This window comes from Sciurus vulgaris, assembly GCF_902686455.1.
Source record: "Sciurus vulgaris genome assembly, chromosome: 17".
Taxonomy (NCBI): domain Eukaryota; kingdom Metazoa; phylum Chordata; class Mammalia; order Rodentia; family Sciuridae; genus Sciurus; species Sciurus vulgaris.
Genome location: NC_136478.1, coordinates 4,034,624 through 4,054,648, shown reverse-complemented (window position 1 = coordinate 4,054,648; position 20,025 = coordinate 4,034,624). Strand labels below are relative to the sequence as shown.

The following is a 20,025-nucleotide window of genomic DNA, read 5'->3' as shown; positions in this document are numbered from 1 at the left end:
GCGTGCGCGGCGGTTGCCGTGGCGACCGGGGAAGCGTTAGGCTGCCAACGACGAGGGGTCGGCGGTCTGCGGAGGAGGAAAGCCGGGCCTCTGGCGGGGCTGGGCACCGACCGCAGCGTGTCGGGGTTAGAGGCGTGAGCATGCACCCCGAGGCCTCGGAGCCTGCGGAGGACGCGGCGGCCGGGCCGGACCGCGCGCAGGAGCCGGGCGTGGAGGAGTCCGCGGGTGACCACCGGGACGCGGGCCAAGGGGCCCGCAAGGAAGGTGCCGAACGCAGCCCAGGGAGGGCCAGGGGCAGTGGGCGAGCTCCCCGCACCACATGCCCGGTCTGCAGCCCGCGGGAGCCATAATCACAATAATAACGACAACAGTAATAATAATGGCAGCCACGTCGAAGGGAGGTGCCAAGCTCCGACCCTGCTTGAGCCGGACACCCGCCCTCTGCACCAGGCGCTTCTCCCCGGGTTTCACACAGACGAGGAAGCCAACCTGCTTCAAATGATTGCTTCAAATGGCATTGTGACTCCTGAGCCCAAGCCCTTACCCAGCGCGCATTCCTCCCTCCCAAGTGTGGTTTTGAATGTGTCCCCTTATTGCCATCACCAGGGTGAAAGGCTCTCTCCCCTTCCAGATGGCAACCCGACACCAGGGCAGGCCATTCGGGTAGAATCTGAAGTTTCTCAACCAAAGTTTCCAAGAAAGGGCTTAAAGATAGTCTTTAGCCTCTGACCCCACTAGGCCTGGCCCTAGGGGATACCTTTTACTAACTAGATAAACTAGTTGATTTTTTTTTTTTTTTTTTTTTTTTTTTGGACCCAGTCAGCAAATGCATCGAGTACCAACTTTCCAGGCAAATGCTGTGAGAGGAGCTGTAGGAAATTGGTATTGCTTACTGGACAGTCCCCAGCTTCCCAGTCACTCACATTGCTGCCAGTACCTCAGCTTTGTGGCCTTTGGTCTAGAGCCTGTATCACTGACCTTTAGTCTCTTTATCTTTAAACAGGGATAATTATACAGGGATACACAGAAATAAATATAATTACAAGTTTCTGACATATACCAGGCCACTAATACATGAAAGGCCTTTTTTATCAATCAATCAATTATACATTGAACACCTATTCCCTATTCCACATACATTGATCCGGTACCTCCATTGTGGGTATCATGCCCAGTGAGAAATCAGTGTGGTAAGAGTCTCCTCACGCAACAAGAGTGGCAGCCAACAGCCCTTACAACACCTGCATTTGAACTGGCCAATTTTTATTGCCCTTTAAAACAAAGTGTACTTGAATGTGCTCAGGTTCTTTACACCAAAGGAATTCTCACTATTTTTCTTTGTTTTCATGAATTTTTCTGAGAAATTTTTAAAAACACAAAAGAACAGAGAACATTATAACAAATACCCACTATTACCACCAAGAACTGAAAATGATTAACATTTTGTCATATTTACCTGCAGTCTTTTTTTTTTTTTTTGGATAAGGACATACATTTCACATGAAGTCAATGTTCCTTTCTCATTCTCCTTCCTGATGCCATTCCCTTTCTTCCTTGACCAGAATTTTCTTTTTTTAATATTTTGTTTTACTTGTAGGTGGACACAATATCTTTATTTTTATGTGGTGCTGAGGATCAAACCCAGGGTCTCACGCATGCTAGGCGAGCGCTTTACCACTGAGCCACAACCCCAGCCCCATCCAGAATTTTCTACAGCTTCTATCAATTACTTTATACGTGTATACTTAAACATGCATATCATTGGTTCACATGTTTTTAATTTATATAAATGGAACCCTGTGCTTTTTATGAAATGCTTTTTTCCCTCCGTCTGTGTTTCTGAGAATAATCCATATTGATCGAGGTAGCTATGGGTGCATTCCTTTCAAAGACGGAACAGTAACTCAAGATTTTATATAACCAGCCCCTCTGTGTAGGTATTTACATTGTTAACAGATTTTGGCTGTTACAAACGAGGCAGAAACAAATATCTTTGTACACATTTCTAAGCACACCTGTACATTTTCTATAGAGAACCAATGTAGAAGTGAAATTTACATAATATTTACATGTGTTTCAAAAATTGTTGTACATTTGGACATTTTTGGTGTTCTAGACTAAAAGACAATTATTCAAGTTGAAATAGGGGACATTTTTTTGTACATTTCCTGAACTTTATCAACTGGATCTCTTTTATTTTTGCAGAAATGAATGACTCTAAGGAACTCTGCATGGGTATTTCTGACACTGCCTATCAAAACCAGCAGAAACAGAGTGGTGATGGTGCATCAGATGGTCAATTAGCACACCAGAGAGGGGACAGGGACGATCAGGGCCCCAGGTATGGGGTTCGCTGCCAGTTAATACACTCCTGCCCTTATACAGGAAGTGGAGGCTCATGGAGACTGAAGGGCCCACCTGGTGCCTAAAAATTATGAGCAGCAGATGCAGGGTGGTACTACTTCTATGGCACCACTAATAATCCTATCCTGTAGAACTTCAATGTCAGACCTGGAGAGGGAACATCTGTGGGTCTTGATGACACTGTTGAAAGTATTTTTATTAGGACATATGTTGCAGTTTTTAAGAATGCTGAAAGTAACAATATTGGATGAGTCCCTGAATCCAGACCCGAAAGAAGAGGAGGGAGCAAAGCAGGGCGGGGGAGGAGGAGGAGGACTTAAGTATCAGGTATGCAGGACCTAGGATTACAGGCAGGAATGGATACAGTAAAGAACTTTGGGAAAAAATTTACAGCTGATAAATTGAAATTTCTTGTCCATGTTTTTCATTTTAACAGAATGACTAAACATTTCCTGCAGAAACTCTGCAAGCAACACAAGCTTTACATCACCCCAGCATTGAATGATACTCTGTATTTGCACTTTAAAGGTAAGGCCTAGTAGAGGAGATGCCTCATGTCAGGCAAAAAGACTAGCGGTATGGATGATTAGCTGCAGGATCATGGTCGTTGTGCTCAGACTGTATCTAAGTAGAATTCTCTGAATTTGGTGCTGATTTCCATGAAAACAAGCAGAAGTCTTCACTGACCACAGTTCATAAAGGTGGGGCCCCTGGCTGTATGGGCACAAAGGAAATACACAATTGTCTTTCATTTGTGCTTTCTAAGGACTTGATTTTTGAAAAGAGAAAGCCATGGTAAATAATTCAGGCCTGGGAGGAATACTTTGTGAAAGATTGAAGATTGGTGTAGAAAACAAAGACAGAGGATCTTAGGCTGCCTCTCAGAAGGGAGAGGTGTAAGCAGAGCCTCCCAGGGCTTGGGCTTGGTGTCCAGTATCACACCTAAATCTGAGCTCAGGTCCATGGGCAGGCTCTTCCTAGCAGGGACACAAAGGGGTGCAGGCTTCCAGCCAGTGCTGAGTGTGGAGTAGCACCCTGCCCCAGCAGTCATGCATCTCTTCATCTCAGTTGGTAAATATCAGAGAGCCTTCTATCTGCCGGGGCGCCTACTGAGTGCTGGGGATCCAGAAATATGTATGACAAAGATGGCTCAGGTGTCCGGGGGTGCAGAAGCCACTGGAAAGAAGGGGCTGGGCCAGGGAGGCCACCATGGGCCCAAGCAGCACAAATACTGTGGTTGTTAGGATCGGCTCCTCACTGGTCACCTTGATTCCACTTCTGCTCCCGCCCCCAAAATTCTCCAGCCAGCATCTAAGTGCAGCAGTGGATAAGATGACTTGGGAGGCCAGGTCCCAGGGGACTGTTACTGAAGAGGTGGGAAGAAGATCCAGTAATTTAGGTCAATTAGAAAGAATCAGAGGCAGCAGAACAGAGAGAGAGGGGCGCCTGCATTAGTTATCTACTGCGGCATAAAAATCACCCTGACACTTAGCAAATCTGAAAACAAATTCATGGGCTGGGGATGTAGCTCACCAGTACAGTGCTCACCTAGCACTCAGCACTGTTCAGAACTCAGCACTGCGAAAAATAAATACATTCAAAAATAAAATTGTTATCTCACATTATTTCTGAAGCCAGGAACCAAGGAATTGGTTTGTAGGTGGTTCTGCTCAGGGTCAGCCAGGAAGGTTGTGGCAAAGCTGGTAGCCAGGCCTCAATTGTCTATAGGACCGTGTTGGGGCTACAGAGCCCCATCCTGGCTCTGAGCCTTAGGCCCTCCCTAGCTTTTAGGGAGACCTCAATTCCTCGCCCCAGGGCCTCTGGACAGCAGCTGGCCTCCCCAAGAGGACACAATCCTGGGATGTAAGCCCCAGGTCTGAATGGTGCCACATCATCACCTCTGTGGCGCTGAACTGGTCTCAGTGCCCACCCCCCTCTTAGTGCACCATAACACAGCGTGTGAATGCCAGGAGGTGGCGATCCATGGCCCACGGCATGCAGAGTGGTCCAGAGGGCCTCAGGAGAAGCTGGAAGTGGCAGCAGGGCCACCAGGTCAGATCTGGTCAGGACTTAGAGGACTGATGATGGGACTTGGCAATTAGGAGGCCCCTGGGGCCCTTGTCAGCTGGTGGTAGAGATGGCAGAATGAAGGTGACAGCAGTGAATTGGACACTGGCCTGAAGGGCAAGGACGCCTTTCCCCGTGATGGGGAGGGAAATAGAGTCAGAGCTAGAGAGCGGGCAAGAGAGAAGACAGATGTCTGTTTCCCTGCTCTCACATTGGGTTCATAAAACTGAAAAATAGAACCCAGGCTACTCAACTGAATGGCCTGCCCATAGCTCTTCTCCACGGGTGTCCCTCTTCTTTCCTTGACCCACCTTCCTCTGTGCTGGTCCATTCTCAGGACGAGTTCACCCCTGACCCCAGCCACTGCAGCCACGAGGGGAAGGTAGCTGGTACAACACTAGGCTCTTCCCACCAGGTTGGCAATTCTAGAAGAAAGACCGCCTCTGTTTAGGGAAGCCAGAAAAACTCCCCAGGATTCATAAAGGTGGCCCCACTTGGCTAAGTGTGACCAGCTCCAAATGAATCACTGTGCCTCTGATCAGCCACCTAGGGAGTCCTTGGGTAGTATTAGCAGTGTGATGGGTCCTCCTCCAAGGAAAGCCGGTACTAGAGGAAGGAGGTTGAATGCTAGGTGGGGAGATGTCGTGGTCCCTCAGGGCCACTGTGGAGGCTGGAAGTCCAAGATCAAGGCTCTGGCAGATCTGAAGTCTTCTGGTGAGGGCTGCTTCCTGGTTCATAGATGGTGCTTCTGTCTGTGTCCTCACATGGTGGAAGGGGTGAGGAAGTTCTCCGGGGCCTCTGATCCCATTCCTGAGGGCTCGACCCCAAGACTCATGTCCTCTCATAAGCCCCACCTCCCAGCAGTACCATCACAGAGGTCGGGGGTCTAGCATACGGCTTTTTTCTTTTTCTTTTATTTATTATTATTATTATTAGGTCTAGGGATTGAACCCAGGGGCATTTAACCACTGAGCCACATCCCAAGCCCTTTTTTATTTTTTGTTTTTTATTTTTTATTTTGAGATAGGGTCTCACTAAGTTGCTTATGGCCTCTCTAAGTTGCTGAGGTTGGCTTGGAATTTGAAATCCTCCTGCCCCAGCCTCCCAAGTCACTGGGATTACAGGCGTACACCACTGCACCTGCCAACATATGACTTTTGAAGAGGCAGGTCGCTGAGTATGCAGGAGCTTAATGCACCCCATCCCCCGTCACCAGGTTTCGACCGTATCGAGAACCTGCAGGAGTACACAGGACTGCGCTGTCTCTGGCTGGAGTGCAATGGAATCCAGAAGATCGAGAACCTAGAGGCCCAGACTGAGCTGCGTTGCCTCTTTTTGCAAGTGAACTTACTTCATAAAATTGAGAACCTAGAACCTCTGCAGAAGCTGGATGCTCTTAACCTGAGCAACAATTACATCAAGACTATCGAGAACCTCTGTAAGCATCAGCAAGCCCTCTCCATCACAAGTCCTCCACATCCCCCCTGGGACACTCTGACTCTGTCATGGGAGGAGTGTTTCATGCCTCTTGCTCACTTTTGCTGACCTCCCTTGCAGCCTGCCTCCCCGTGCTGAACACACTGCAGATGGCCCACAACCACCTGGAGACCGTGGAGGACATTCAACATCTGAGGGACTGTGCGAAGCTTTGCGTCCTTGACCTTTCCCACAATAAACTGAAGGACCCAGAGATCCTGAGCATCCTGGAGAGCATGCCTGATTTGGTAAAAACAAAACAGGAGGAAAGCAACTGCAGTGCTGTATGTTCTTTAAATGTCAGATCCCCTGTCCTCTCCCTCCCCTTTCCTGACTCCCATTCTTGGTTCTTCACACTTTTCCTCTTTGTTTTTAGCTGGAATACTTAAATGCTTAGTGGCATATTATTTTACCCATGATATTTCAGTGTGTTTCTCTGCTTTGTGAAAAGCATAATCACCACACTACTATTATATTTAAAATATTATGACAGCTGCACTTAGTACCCAGTCCATGTTCAGTATTCCCCATTTGTCTCAAAAATATGTTCTGGTGGTTGGTCATTCAAACCCAAACCAGATTCAGACATTATCTTTGGGTTATTTGATCTCTGTTGCTCTATGACAGTTCTCCTTCCCTGTTTTCCCCCCATCTCATTAATTTGCCAAAGAAATTGTATTCTTTGCCTGGCAGTCTCGCACTGGGTTTGGCTGATTGCATCCTCATGGTGTCATTGAACATGCTCTGCCGTCCCCAGTAGTTCGTGTGAAATGATGATGGAGTCGGAGGCTTGATGAGGTCCAAGCTCAACGTTTTCCTTTCAGTGTGCCATGTCCTTCCACTGCATTGTGCTGGGGCACATGCACCTTCCTGCCTCGCTTTTACCAAGTTCAGGATCAAGGACTGGGATGTTGTCAGCCTGCTCCGGCCACTGGGACACTCAACACCCGTCTCCCTCCCCCTTGTTTTGACAGCCTTGATAAGCATTGCCTGGATGAGCTCTTCCATCGGGAGTCACATGTGGCCATTTCTTTTCACTTTTTATAGTTGTATATGGACAGAATGCCTTTATTTGACTTGTTTATTTTCATGTGGTACTAAGGCTCAAACCCAGTGCCTGCCTGAGCTGCAGCCCCAGCCCACACGTGGCCATTTCTAATTCTTTTATCCCTCTGTGTTGCTAGGTGGGATGCTTCTCCAAAGACCTTCCACTCACCAGCAGTGGGTCAGTCATACAGAAAAGGTCAGGATAACTGTTTGGATCTTTCCTTTATGTAACGAATTTCAGCAAAATCAGTTGAGACCCTTGCAATCTCTCGTGGTCACACTGAAGGCCTTTCCTTCTTCAGCTCATGGATTTGTAGGTGTAGTATTGGATGTGATTTAACCTTTGCTCTCACTTAATTTTTGGTATCCAAGTTTCCCAGCCTTCAGCCTTGAGAGATTCTCCAGTGGGTCCCTGTGTCCTTTCGACCTGGCCCCAGCTACCTTTGACAGCTGCCTAAGTGTCAAGTGCACTGTGTTGGGTGTGATAACCCACATGCAAAACCCTGGAGTTCACTGTTGACTTCTTAGGGCAAGAAGTGGGGAGAGGAAGAAAACCTGCGGGGCTGGCTACGGCCGAGTGGCGGAGCGCTTGCCTCGCATGTGTGAGGCACTGGGTTCGATTCTCAGCACTGCATGGAAATAAACGAGTAAAGGTCCATCAACAACTAAAATATAGATATTAAAAAGAGAAAGAAACACTGTAAGCACATCCTAGTTCAGGGTCACCTGCAGAGTGGACTCTCTAGGACTAGCCTTATGCTGCCAGCATATGGTGAGGATGTAAAGCTGTATTATAATGTTCTTTCCCCTCAGTGTGTGCTGCAGTTTGGATCTGGAATGTCCCCAAAGGCCCCCGTGTTGAAGAACTGGTTCCCAGCTGAGGGTACTCTTGGGAGACAGTAGACCCTTCAGGGGGCCTGGTGAGAGGAAGTCAGGTCCTTGGGGGCGAGTTTCGAGGAATCAGGGACCTGGCCCTCTCTCTGCTCCCTGGCAGCCCTGCCACGGCAGCACCGTGTACTCCCTCTGATGCACTGCGCTGCCACAGACCCAGGACCCAGGGCAACGCGGCTGCCCGAACCCCTGAAAACAGAGCCCTGCAAGCCACCCCTCCTCCGAGTTGTTATCGTAGGTATTTTGTCGCAGAGGCAGAAGGCTGACTCACCCAGGCTGCCACAATGAGCACACAGACTGGGAGGCTCACACAACAGAGATGTATCTTCTCAAAATCCCAAGGCTAGAAATCCAGGATGAAGGGTTGACTTTATTCTGCACCTGTCCTGGGCTTGCAGATGGCCATTCCTCCCAGTGTCTGCACGTGGCCTTCCCTCTGCTGTGTGCTGTCTGTCCTGGTCTCTCCTTACAAGGATGCCCGTCGGGTTGGCTCAGGGCCCACCCTAAGGGCCTCATTTTAACTTCATTGCATTTTTAATAATCTTATCTCCAAAGCAGATGCATCCTGAGATTCCGCATCAGGACTCTGCAAAGAGAATTTGAGGGAGGGGATACATTTCAGCCCATAACAAAAGCCATCACCTCACAGCTGTTTTGTAATTGCTTTACTTCCCACCCGACGATGTGCCCATTCATTGCCTGTCCCTGGCTATGGCTCCTGTCACTGCACCAATGAAGGGCAAGTCCCTTGACAATATGGCAAAGCTAGCGAAGAAGCTCCAAGAATGAAGTTTGGCCACAGCTGAAGGAACTGGTTCATAACATAGTTATCTTCTCCAGTATCAGAACCACTCCAGATGTGAAAGGTGTTGGATGAGTTTAGGCAAACAGATTTTGAAATGGTCCACCCGCATCTCGCCTTCACCATTATTGCCTGTGCTCCAGCAGAAGGGAGGTGAGAGTGTTTGAAGACGGAGCAGGATACCCTCTGGCCTGGCTGGACCATCTTCTTTCCTCTGCGAGCCTGTGAGAGAGGGTCCCCTGGCGGCGGTGCTCACAGAGGGCCAGGGCAGCGTCCGCCTCCCCCAGTGGCTGCTTCTTGTCCAGCTGCTGAGGATGTTTTCCCAGAGCAGGTCCTGGCTGCAAGGCAGAGAGTCAGTCCGAGGTACATTCCAGTGAGAGACTGGGTAGCAAAGTTGATCGCCACACTTGGAAAGAGCCCCAGGAAATGCTTTCCCTGGATGAAAGTGAGGTCTAGGCTCTGGAGGTAGAAGAACAGGCTGCTCAGTGACCTGGACGTATCTGATGGCACAAAAGCAACAAAACCTTCCGATGTCACCAACCAGTGCCCCAGGATGTGGCCTGAAACTTCTGATTTGCTCAAGAAAATAGATTTAACTGAGTATTCTTAAGGCACAGCACATATAAAGTACTCATATCTTTAAAAAATATTCAGTTTGGTTTGGTTTGTTTGCTTTACAGCGCGTGCTGAATTTGATGGGAAACCCAGTTATCAGGCACATTCCTAATTATCGAAAGACAGTCACTGTTCGCCTGAAGCACCTGACCTACCTGGATGACAGACCAGTTTTCCCAAAGGACAGGTAAGAAGAGAGAAGCCTTTGGGAAGTCTTGAAATATTTAATTGTTGAATGCCCCAGAGATGAAGACTTTAAAATCTCTCATATAATGTCTTTGAGCATTTTCATTGATCATTAAATACTCCTTAGACAGGTCTAATGGTGACATACTCCCTGTAATCGGAATTGAGCACTTATTCATGGATTCTTATATTCCTGGAAAGAATGCCCTTGTAGACCAGTCGCTTGCCTCATTGTTTAGACCTCCTTGGTTATAGTTTGGATGGAATTTTAATACTATCACTGAATCTTTTAAAATTTTTCTGTGGTGCTGGGACGGTATCCAGGGCCTTGCCCATGCTAGGCAAGCCCCCACCACCAAGCTGCAGCCCATCCCCGATCCCTGAATTAAAGCATGTGGTGCGACACTTAAAAAGCTCTTGCAAAATAGTTTGTTTTCCAGGAAGTTGGTACCAGTTTACAGCCTCCCCAGAGGTAGCCATGGGAAAGCAATCTTTGCCCAGCCCTTGATGCACGACAATGGTGATTTGCAGTTTTGAATTTATGTCCTTGGGTGACTGGTGAAGTTGGTGGATCTCCATCTTCATGGGACATTCATATACCCCCATCCCCATGAGCAGTGGGTTCATGCCTTCTTCCCTGTCTCCTTTGGAAGTGGTTTTCTAATTAGGTTGTGAGAGCGCTTTTTTCCGTATATGTAGGGAGTCTTGTGCCCTGGGCTGCTATGTTTATTGTCAATACTTTTACCTGTGGGTTTTTGTTTGTTTGTTTGTTATTGTTTTAGTACCAGGCATTGAACTCAGGGGTGCTTAACCACTGAACCACATCCCTAGCCCTTTTTATATTTTGTTTTGAGACGGGGTCTCGCTAAGTTGCTCAGGGCTTCACTAAGTTACTGAGGCTGGCCTTGAACTTGTGATCCTCCTGCCTCAGCCTCCCAAACCATTAGGATTATAGGCGGGCACCATCACTCCCAGCATACCTGTGTTTTTAATCAACCTTGTGATTTAGGTCACTAGTAATTCTAACTTAGAACAAAATATTAATATGGGCAATTTGAGGAGAAGTACAATCTGAATTTTGAATTATACAACTTTTAAAAAGAAATGTAGTGACATGTTTCTGAACTCACAAATTTAAATCAAACAAATAGTTCAAGTAGAAGTTAGAGCCTCTACTCTAACCTGCTTCTGGCAAGTTCTGCCAGGTTCATCCAGTTCCTTGGGCTCTAGGGCCTCTCTGGAATGAGAGGAGCCAGCAGGCAGCCAGCAGCTCCATGTCCCTAGTGGGCTTACCAGCCTCTCTGAGCCTCCTCCTTGGGCCTCCCAATTCCTCACCTTATCCTGGGGGTCATGACACCCACCACAGGGGCCCTGTGAGTACCTGAGTCACAGGCGGGACTCTGAGCAAGGACTAGGCTCCTAGGAGGGGTGAGCCCACTGGAGCCCCAGGTGAAGGGCACGGGGTGGCAATCCCATCTCCTGCCTGAGCTGCCTCCTGCGCGTAGGGCCAGCGTCCAGTCAGGTCTTCGTGCCCACCTCCCGGGGACTGAGGATGCTGGGTCTTCTTTTGTGTGCTTAGGGACAGTTGCTGTGAATTCTTTAGGAAAATGTCTCTTCAGTTTCTTTGCTCATTTAAAAAAAATTAATAGACTTTTAAAAGAGCAATTTTAGGTTGACAGAGAGATTGAGTGGGAAGTACAGGTGCCACATGCCGCCCCACCCGCCCCACGTGCCCCCTCCCACCCGTGCTTGCCCTGTCATGGGCATTTCGATTGGTTGGTGCATTCGTTGCAACTGATGAACCCAAGTGGGCACATTGCTGCACCTGGACTCCAGGGTTTGCTTAGGGTTCCCTCCTGGTGTTGCACACTCTGTGGGCTTGGACAAATGTGCCACGTCTTGTGTCCCTGTCATTGTGTCAGGCCCGAACCCCCCCATGTACCTGCTCCTCCTGCCTCTCCACTCCTGTCCCTGGTGGCCACTGGTCCTTTCACTGTCCCCAGTTTTGCCTCCTCTGAATATCACTGGAGTTGGAATTGTTCAGCAGGTAGCCTTGGGGACTGACTTCTTTAACTTAGCAGTGGTGTGTGTGTAGCACTGGGGATTGAATCCAGGGATGCTCTACTACTGAGCTATATCCCAGTCCTTTTTACTTCTTATTTTGAGACATGATCTCACAAAGTTTCTAAGACTGGCCTCAAATTTGTGATCCTCCTGCCTCAGCCTCCCAAGTGTCTGGGATCACAGGTGTGGCCACCATGCCCAGCTCATTTAGCAATGGATGTAAGCTGCTTCCATGCCTTTTTGTGTCTTGTTAACTTATTTCTTTTTATCTTTGAGTAATAGTCTGTTGTCCAGATGTACCAGAACTTGTCCATTCACTTATTGAAGGACATCGAAGCTACTTCACATTTTTGCCAACTAGAATAAAACTGCCATAAACATTCATATGCAAGTTTTTGTGTGGCTATAAGCTTAAACTCATTTGTCTTATATCCCTTTGTTTTGATTTTGAAGAAGACGGACAGGTCGGGTCAGATAGTATGTGTTTGGAATTAACCTTTAACCCGCAAGACTTCAGCCCTCCTGTTTCTCTTCCGCTCTGTGTCCTGGCACAGGGCTTGTGCCGAGGCCTGGGCCCGGGGAGGGCATGCAGCTGAGAAGGAGGAGAGGCAGCTGTGGGAGAGCAGAGAGCAGAAGAAGATTGCAGACAGCCTGGAGGCCTTGGCGATGATCAAGCGGCGGGCTGAGGAGAGGAGAAGAGAGAAAGAAGGTCAGGAGAGAGGGATGCGCTCTGGACAGAGCACCGCATCCCGCACGTGATTTAGATGGGGCAAGTCGGGACCCTCCAACTCAGACCTTAGTCTCTGGGGTTTGTAGCCATTACTCATGTGCCTGTAGGTCCGCCTGCTGGGGCCTCACCCTCCTGCCAGGCAGAACTCAACAATCGTGTGGTTTCAAACCATTTTTATTGATTAAAACACAACTTGTTAAAATAGTCTCAGATTTTCAAAGTAAAGGATTAGTCTTCTATGGACGCTGTGGAGTGGGAGGAAATGACATGTCTCCACCCATAGGAAAAGAGGTAGCTAGTGGGCACATGCGAAGAAGCAGGCTTTCCCAGACCAACCTGCCCTCTACTCCAGGGGGCTGTCCTACCATTCATCTAGTCCCCACACTGAGCTGGAGCTGGGACAGATTCTGGAACAACTGACTGACATCAGGTGACAATCCCAGTGCAGGTGACAGTCGCAGGTCTCAACTTTGTCACCTGCACTTATGACCTACCAGCTATGACTTCGGGTTCCCCCCTCCTCCATCTGTGGGTTCAGTGACTTGCTGTGATGGCTCAAAGACCCTGGAAACGCTGTTCACACCTTCTAGTCTATGGCACTAATGAAGCCTGTGATAGGGACACTGTTGAACAGCAGTGGAGGAGGCTCAGGGCAAGGCGTGCGTGAAGGGGCATGGTGCTTCTGCAGCGCACCACCCCGACACCCTGTCCCCAGGGACCCAGAAGCTCCCTGAACCCTGCAGCTCAGGGGCTCCCAGAGTCCTCCCCACACAGGCATGATCTCACACTACACTTCCAATCTGTCTCCCCTCTGCAGAGAAGGGGTGGGTGGGGCCAGACATTCCCAGCCCAGTCTTTCTGGTGACCAGCCCCCATCTGGGAGCCACCAAGAGTCACTTCCTCAGAACAGAAGACCTCCTATTAAAGTCACAAAGGTCTTGGAAGCTGTGGGTCAAGGTCTGGGGTCAAAGACCACACATCAGAGCCAAAGTTTCTCCTAGCTCTCCTACAGACGGCAGCTAAATGTATGTCTTTCTTACAAATTCAAAGGCACCACAACAAATCAGCAGAAAATTAGGGGCCAGCACAAATTTGTCCTTATTGGGGTTCAAGTCAGAAGTCTGAGTGGGCTAAAATCAGGGGGCCCCAGGACGATGTCCCCTCTGGAGGCTCCAGCTTCGGCATCAGACGCGAGCATCTTTAGGGCCACCATTCTGTCATAAACCAGTAGCACAGAATGAACACTGATTCCGTTCCGAGTTCATATCAGAGCAGGAGCAAGCAACGAGGCTTTACAAAGGCCCGGCTCAGACCCCAGCGTCCACGCAGGCTCTCGGTGGCATTAGACACAGTTGGAGAGTCATGACGATCTTGTTTTTTTTTTTTTAATTGTTTTTAAAATGCGCCTTTAGGACAGAAGCCACACTTGGAGGGGTCCCGTGGTTCTTAAGAGCACCCACCACCTCCCTGGGGCTCATGCTTCAGAGGTCCCAGACCCCTTGTCTCCCAGGTGCTTCTAAGTCTACCTCTTCTGTCCCTGTTTAGGGGAGAAGCCACCTCCAGACAGCGGGGACGGGCAGGAGGAAGCTCCTCTGGACATAGAAACGCGGCAGAAGATGGAGTTATTTGTGAAAGAAAGCTTCGAGGCCAAGGATGAGCTGTTCCCAGAGAAGAGAAGCGGAGGGGAGGAGCCGCCTCCAGAGGCTAACAGGGACACGGAAGAGGAGGAGGCAGCAGGGAGCCTTCCCACACAGGCCCCGGCACCCCCGGGGGCGGCCAGGGGAGGTAAGGCAGGCCTGGTGGCCTCTGCAGGCGGGGTGTGAGCGTCTCCTCCACTGCTGCCTCTGGAAGGCAGAGGCGCCAGCGTCGTGCTTTCGAGAACAGTGGCACTGGATCGAAGTGCAGCCAGGCCCTACGAGATTTTCCAGTAGGCGCATTAAAAAAGGCAAAAGGAAGCGGTGAAACTATTAGCGATATGTTCTGTTTAATCCACTATGTCTGGAACATGATGGCTTCAGCTGAAATCAATATAAAGGTATCAGTGAGATAGTCTACATAGTCTTTTGGACTACGTCATCAGAACCCAGTGTGCATCTGACACTGCACATCTCGACTGGAGTGCTGAGTTTTCAGTGGCTTGAGGGAATGGGGTCCGACCAGAACAGGCACATCATTTTATCCTGCTTCCCCTTTAAATTTTCAATGGAACTTAATTAAAAGTAAAGCAGCAACATAAAACTAAAACTCACCTGGCCACAGCCTGAGTACTCGTAGCCTTATGTGCTGAGGCCATGTCACATGGGTGCCGCCCAGGACGGTCCCACCCAGACTCCCCAGGGCCCCTCAGGATGAGCCGGCCCTGACAGCTCCCAGTCTGCAGAGCTGGGGGAGGTGGGCAGCAGGCCCAAGCAGGACTTGAGGGCTTTGTGGGGAGTTTGGCTTGTCCAGCCCAGAAGGAGGGTTCCCTGCTGTGTGACAGTCCCAGAGGTGACCCTGTTCTCAGGATCAAGGAGAAGAGTCACAGAAGCAAGGGTCACAGGCAGGTGCCAGGACCAGATAAGCCACCTTTCACGCTAAGGGACTTGGGCAGAGCAGACCCTCGTCAGTGAAACCCTGCCCGGCCTGGGCCGCTCTGCAGTTCATCTCAGCCTTACCACCCTGCCCCCCAGCCTCAGCTCTCTCCCCTCAATTTGGACTTGCTAGTCTGGAACTGTCCCATAGCCCAGGGACAGAACACGTGTGGGAAGCTCAAGGACAAGAGGACCGTGTCATGTCGGGGAGAGCTGGGGTGACGGGCCATCCCACAGGAGTCCCGGGGGGGCTGCTTCTTCTGAAGCTGGGTCTCCGGGGTCTCCCAGGGTCTCTGAGCCAGGTGAAGCACTAAGAAGGGAAGGAAGAGAGGCCGTGGCAGATCAGCCGCAGAGACCCAGCTCCAGGTGCAGGAGGAGAGACTCTCGCTCTGGCGCTGAGCGGCCAGCGTGGAGCCCAGTCTGCTCTCCTGGGCCCCTCGCCCCTTGTCAGGGGCTGGCCTCACTCTGCTGTGACAGACAGTGCAGCTCACATGTCTGCCCCAGAAACGTGCCTCATTTTGAAATATTGTGACCTGACCATCCCTGGGCTTCTGTATGAAATTCCTACTGAACAAGAGAGTGTCCTTCCCAAAGTTTTCCACACAGAGATTTTTCTAGGCTTTATCATTTAAGGTGCAATATTTCTGTTTTAAGCACGTGGGACATTGCTACTCTCTGTGACATGGGTTCTGCAGGCCAGGATAGAAAGGTTCCCTGCATGATGCTCCGTCCCCTGGGAGGAGTCACTTGCCTGGCCTGGCAGAGGAGGATCGCAGGGCCCAGAGGAGGAAGGGCCATGCAGCTCCACGGCCCAGGCAGCTCGCAGTTAAGCAGGAGTCCTTGACCCACACAGCTGGAAGGGCTCTGCTCCCCTGGGGCGTCCCTGGTCTTATGCATCTGTCGCGCTGCCTTTCCAGGCTTCTGCTCCTTCTGCATCATGACCCAGCTGGTCCTTGCATCTCACTGACTTGTCCCCAAAGACAGCAGCACGCTGTCCTTCCTCAGCTAGGGGACGTGACCCTGGCCATGGCTGTAGATTCCTGCGGCTATGGCCCAGGGGCTGGCCCCTTGCACCCGAGAAGGTTTTCTCTCCCTCTCCCTTCACTGGTACTTGGCGGTCTGACCGCTGTGCATGAACTAAGCCCAGCGCTCACGGCTGCACCCCTTCTTCCCCAGAGCCAGACTCCCAGGTGGCAGAGACTGCAGGTATGCTGGTGACGGAACTCGTCGGGACTGGAACTGAAGCTTCAGAAGCCACAAAGCCAGAGGCCCAGGAGAAGTTCTTCATCAATGTATGTGGAGTGCTTCACCTTGGACAGCTGGGTGGTCGCACAGTTGGTAAAGCAGGGGTGAGGCCCAGGTAGGGTCCTCGCAACTTAGTGTGGTCCTTGGGTAGCAGGTGTGGCATCGCCTGAAACTCAGAACCAGGCCCCACCCAGACCTGCCTACAGACTGTGGTTTCAGTAAGCCTGCCACCAGGGATGCATGCCCCAGCACTCAGGCTGGGGATGCGGGGCCCAGGCCCCTGAGTCTGTTCCCACCAAAGGGGTCACACTGCAAAGCAGGGTGTCCAGCTAGCCCTGGAGTTAGGGCCTCCATCCTCCTGTTCATGCCCAGAGAGCCACTCCTGCTGTCACTGGCCAGTCACTGAACCTGTTTCCTGTTGGCTTGTCACTGTCCCCTTGGGCTGGTGTGTCACCTGGCATGTCACCCCCCTGAAGCTCCTCCCATGCAGGTGACATGAAAGGGTACCATGGGAACTTACACTGCCACGTGTCTGGGAACTGATGGGGCAAGAGCCAGGAGGTGTCTAAGCCCCCAGCCACGGACGGCAGTGCCATAGCTTGCCATAGACCCCTAACTTGGCCGGCCCCTGACCACTTGCTAGTGACGCTTCTAAACTGATGCATCCTTTCTTGTGCCCAAATTTCAAAATTTCATGACTCAATAAGAGTTAAATGAATCATGGTCAATATTCTTAGTGAGCTTCTAGTTTTTGGACCTATATATAAGAAAAAAGTTGACAGTTTCTAACATCTGACAGCTGACAGTATGCAGAACTACAACGTTAGTAGCCAAGTCCATTGAGTTCTTACTCTATGCACGGTATGGGTCAAAGCATGATTTGTTTCAATTGATTTAATCCTTCCAGTTACTCTAAAAGATGCACTATCATCACCCAAAGTTTACAGATGAGAAAATCAAGAAATAGAGAGGTTAAGCCACTTGCCCAAAGCCACACAGCTAGGAACTGTGGAGTGGGACACTAACCCAGGCATCCAACTACACACTTGCTTCCTCCTCCACATGCAGGCTGGTTGCTGTGAATGAAGATCCCAAACACAAATGCGCGCGCGCACACACACACACACACACAGTGTCCCACCGGTTTCAGGGAGGTGCTTGCATGCCGTACTGGGCTCAAGGACTAATTTCTGCAGAGGTACTTTTGATTTGGGTTCCATTGTCCCCTGAGATGATGTGGACATTCTTTAAACATGTGGTGTGCAAAGTCTGACTTTTGTGATGAGATCGGGCACCTGCAGTGGCCCCGATGACTTGGGAGAGCGGCTGGGCTTGCTCCTGGGAGCTGGGAACCCCTCAGTCCTCGTCTGCACTTGGCTTGTCAGAAGCAAGGCCTCATTTACACCTGTCTGCCTTTGTCTTGCCATTGGGAATGATGGGAGTGTGTGCCTCCCAGGTGACAGGTGGCCCTTGGCTTTTTCAGGACCTACCTGATCTGGAAGACGTGGAGGACTTGGGCGTGTCTCGGGAAGACCAGGACAAGGTTGTCAGTACACACTTCTCCACAGTCACACCAAGTTCCACTTCTGTGCTTGCCATCCACATGGCACATTTTGTCTTCTGAAAGCAAAGTGTGCTCATGATGCAGCTCTGGGCACCTATATTGTCACCTCGGTGAAGGAAACGCAGCAGCTGTTCTCACTGGCTTTTCTTTAGTTACCAGCCGGGGTATTTTATCGCTGTTGGTGGTAACCGCATTGCACGTGACTGCCAGGAGCACTTTCCTGTCCCTGGGTGCATTCCCACCTCATGAACCTCCCCACTACGGCAGCAGCAGATGGTGGGAGGGGCGGGGGCAGCGGATGAGGCACCCTGGGTAATTCTCCCAGACCGACCCCACCCTCCTCCCTGGGGCATTATTTGGAGTCCATGGGTGCCAGGCCTGGACCCTGAGGGAGCGGGAAGCACCAGAGGTCATCTCTGCATGAGCTCGTGGCCATCAAAGGAAACAGGAGCGTGGGGCTGCAGTTACCACCGGGTGCGGATGGGAGGAGTGAAGTCGCGGACGCTGGTGGACATGGCCAGCATGGGGCTTTCACAGTGGGGCCACCTGGTGGGAACGCAGTGTGCAGACCGAGCAGAGGGCTGGACGGGAGGGAACACTGGCCAAAGCACTTGGCAGGAGCTGCTGGCCAGGAGGGTCCACCTGAGGCCTCCGTGTTTCTGTGGGTCTTCCTGCACCACGGCAACCGCCACGGCCACTTCACTGTGGAGTGACAAGTGTGGAAGCAGGTGTTGAGACACCCTTCTCTCAACAGGGAAGGTGCGCTCTCAAGATCGAGGTCATCTCGAGCTTGGGCGACGACAGCAAGCCCGACATGGACGATGCGTCTCCAGAGCTGGAGTGCAGGCCCACAGATGCCCTGTCACATGTATTTGCAGTCTCTAAGGATGCCTCAGAAAAGGCTGAGATGCCTTTTGCAAACATATTTAAGGAAGAAGCGACAGGGAACTCAGGAATCCCAAGTCAAGACACCAAGGCCCCACGGGTGCTCATTCAGGAGATGCACGACCCCGAGTCCTTGGTCCAACCCCCTGTGCTCTCCTGCAGAGATGCTGCACCTGCTCCTCCCAGCAACAGTGGGGACAACCACCTCCTTGCAGCCCTCCCACCAGGTAAGGTCACTAGGTCACAGGGGCCAGAGCTCTGTGGGGAATGTGGAGCCCATGCTGGGTGGGCCCAGGAAGCTCACCCTAGGGATCCCAGGCTCCTGGAAAGGGCCAAGGGGACAGACCAGGAGACCTCTGTGGATCACATCCCTGTTTGACTGAAGCTGCTGCTGGTGGGCGCCAACTGGCTAGGCCCCCCATTCTTGGGTGGTGACCTTATGTGCCACCTATCACCAGGCCCTGGGCATGCAGGGCTTAGCAGTGGGGGTTCTGCAGGGCTGGGAGGACAAGGACCCCGCCCTGCCTTTCCTGAGCAGGGCGTTTGGAGGGGCTGTGGAGCTGGCTTGGGAGGATGGGCAGGTCTGGGCTGGCGTGAAGGTGTACCTGCTGCAGGGACTGGGGAAGGAGGCCGCGGCGGGAGTGTGGGGCCCAGGGAGGAGGGGGCGGGCTCCATTCCAACCCCTGCTGGCCTTCTTTCTAAAGCAGACTGGACTGGGAAGAATGAAGCACAGACCGAGGAGTCCAGTGGGGGGACAGGCCGGGAGGACATTGAATTTGGTTTAGACTGAATCCAAGGCGGCCTCTCTACCATCAGACTCCCAAGGGACTGGGAGCAGGCAGTCAGCCCTCCACCCAAGTGTTACCGTGGGGCCCCGCCGCGACACGGGCTCCTGGCCTCTGCACCATGCCTCGAGCATGCAATGGTCAGTGTCTCCTGGTTACCTGTGGCATAAATTGCGTGATTACAAGGGTCTTGTTTGTGTAATAAATGTTTTAGCACCTGTGCAAGTCCAGAGGTGACTGGTGTTTGCAAGTTACAGGCGACTCCTTTTGGTTCACCAGAAACAAAGACCCTCCCAAGTGTGACGAGAGGCAGGGCCAGAGCCTGGTGCCACACTGTCCACGGGGTTTCCCACAGCACAGGGAGCGGGGCTTCGGTGTCACGTCAGGAGCCACCCAGGGGAACACCATCCACGCAGCAGCGTTCAGTGGACAGGTTTATTCAGTCCCTGAGCTTGTAACCAAGGCACCTCCCAGGGAGGCTGCTCACAGAGCCTCCCGCACAGCAGCCTCGCCCCACCCCGCCACACAAGAGGAAGGGTGCTGCTGCCCTTCCCATGGAAACGGGAGACAAGGAGACCCAGGAGAGCCAGCCTCGACAGCCTGCTGGTGCTCAGCACAGGACTGCCAGCGCCCTCCTTTGGGCCTCCGGAAGGATCTGTGGGCTGCTCAGTCACCCACTCCTTCAACCTGGCTCTACTTCAGCGCCGGGTCTCCCACGGCCACAGCCCTCCACG

The 20,025-nt window shown here is 51.4% G+C and overlaps 1 protein-coding gene across 4 annotated transcripts; it reads left to right on the top strand.

Annotated features, from left to right (window-relative positions):
- Positions 1-32: 32 nt before the first annotated feature.
- DNAAF1 (dynein axonemal assembly factor 1) lies at positions 33-20,017 on the top strand. Of its 4 annotated transcripts, none has more exons than XM_079116941.1 (12): positions 33-264; positions 2,206-2,341; positions 2,801-2,892; positions 5,648-5,869; positions 5,989-6,155; positions 9,328-9,449; positions 12,067-12,221; positions 13,788-14,027; positions 15,989-16,104; positions 17,541-17,603; positions 18,376-18,733; positions 19,214-20,017. In XM_079116941.1, exons 1-12 carry the CDS (start codon positions 141-143, stop codon positions 19,294-19,296), a joined length of 1,878 nt encoding a protein of 625 aa, XP_078973067.1. In that variant the 5' UTR covers positions 33-140; the 3' UTR covers positions 19,297-20,017. The 4 variants fall into 4 exon arrangements, with proteins under 4 accessions (XP_078973067.1, XP_078973066.1, XP_078973065.1 ...); XM_079116940.1 differs by having other exon boundaries at positions 19,211-20,017; XM_079116939.1 differs by having other exon boundaries at positions 17,541-17,600; positions 18,376-20,017.
- The last annotated feature ends 8 nt before the right edge of the window (positions 20,018-20,025 follow it).

What these genes read in the sequence shown, in the direction of transcription:
- DNAAF1 (XM_079116938.1), top strand. Translation starts at nt 141, where the DNA reads ATGCACCCCGAGGCCTCGGAGCCTGCGGAGGACGCGGCGGCCGGGCCG. An exon ending in CCAGTTTTCCCAAAGGACAG is followed by an intron (nt 9,450 to 12,066) that starts GTAAGAAGAGAG and finishes GTCCTGGCACAG; the next exon opens with GGCTTGTGCCGAGGCCTGGG. An exon ending in GAGGAGAAGAGAGAAAGAAG is followed by an intron (nt 12,222 to 13,787) that starts GTCAGGAGAGAG and finishes GTCCCTGTTTAG; the next exon opens with GGGAGAAGCCACCTCCAGAC.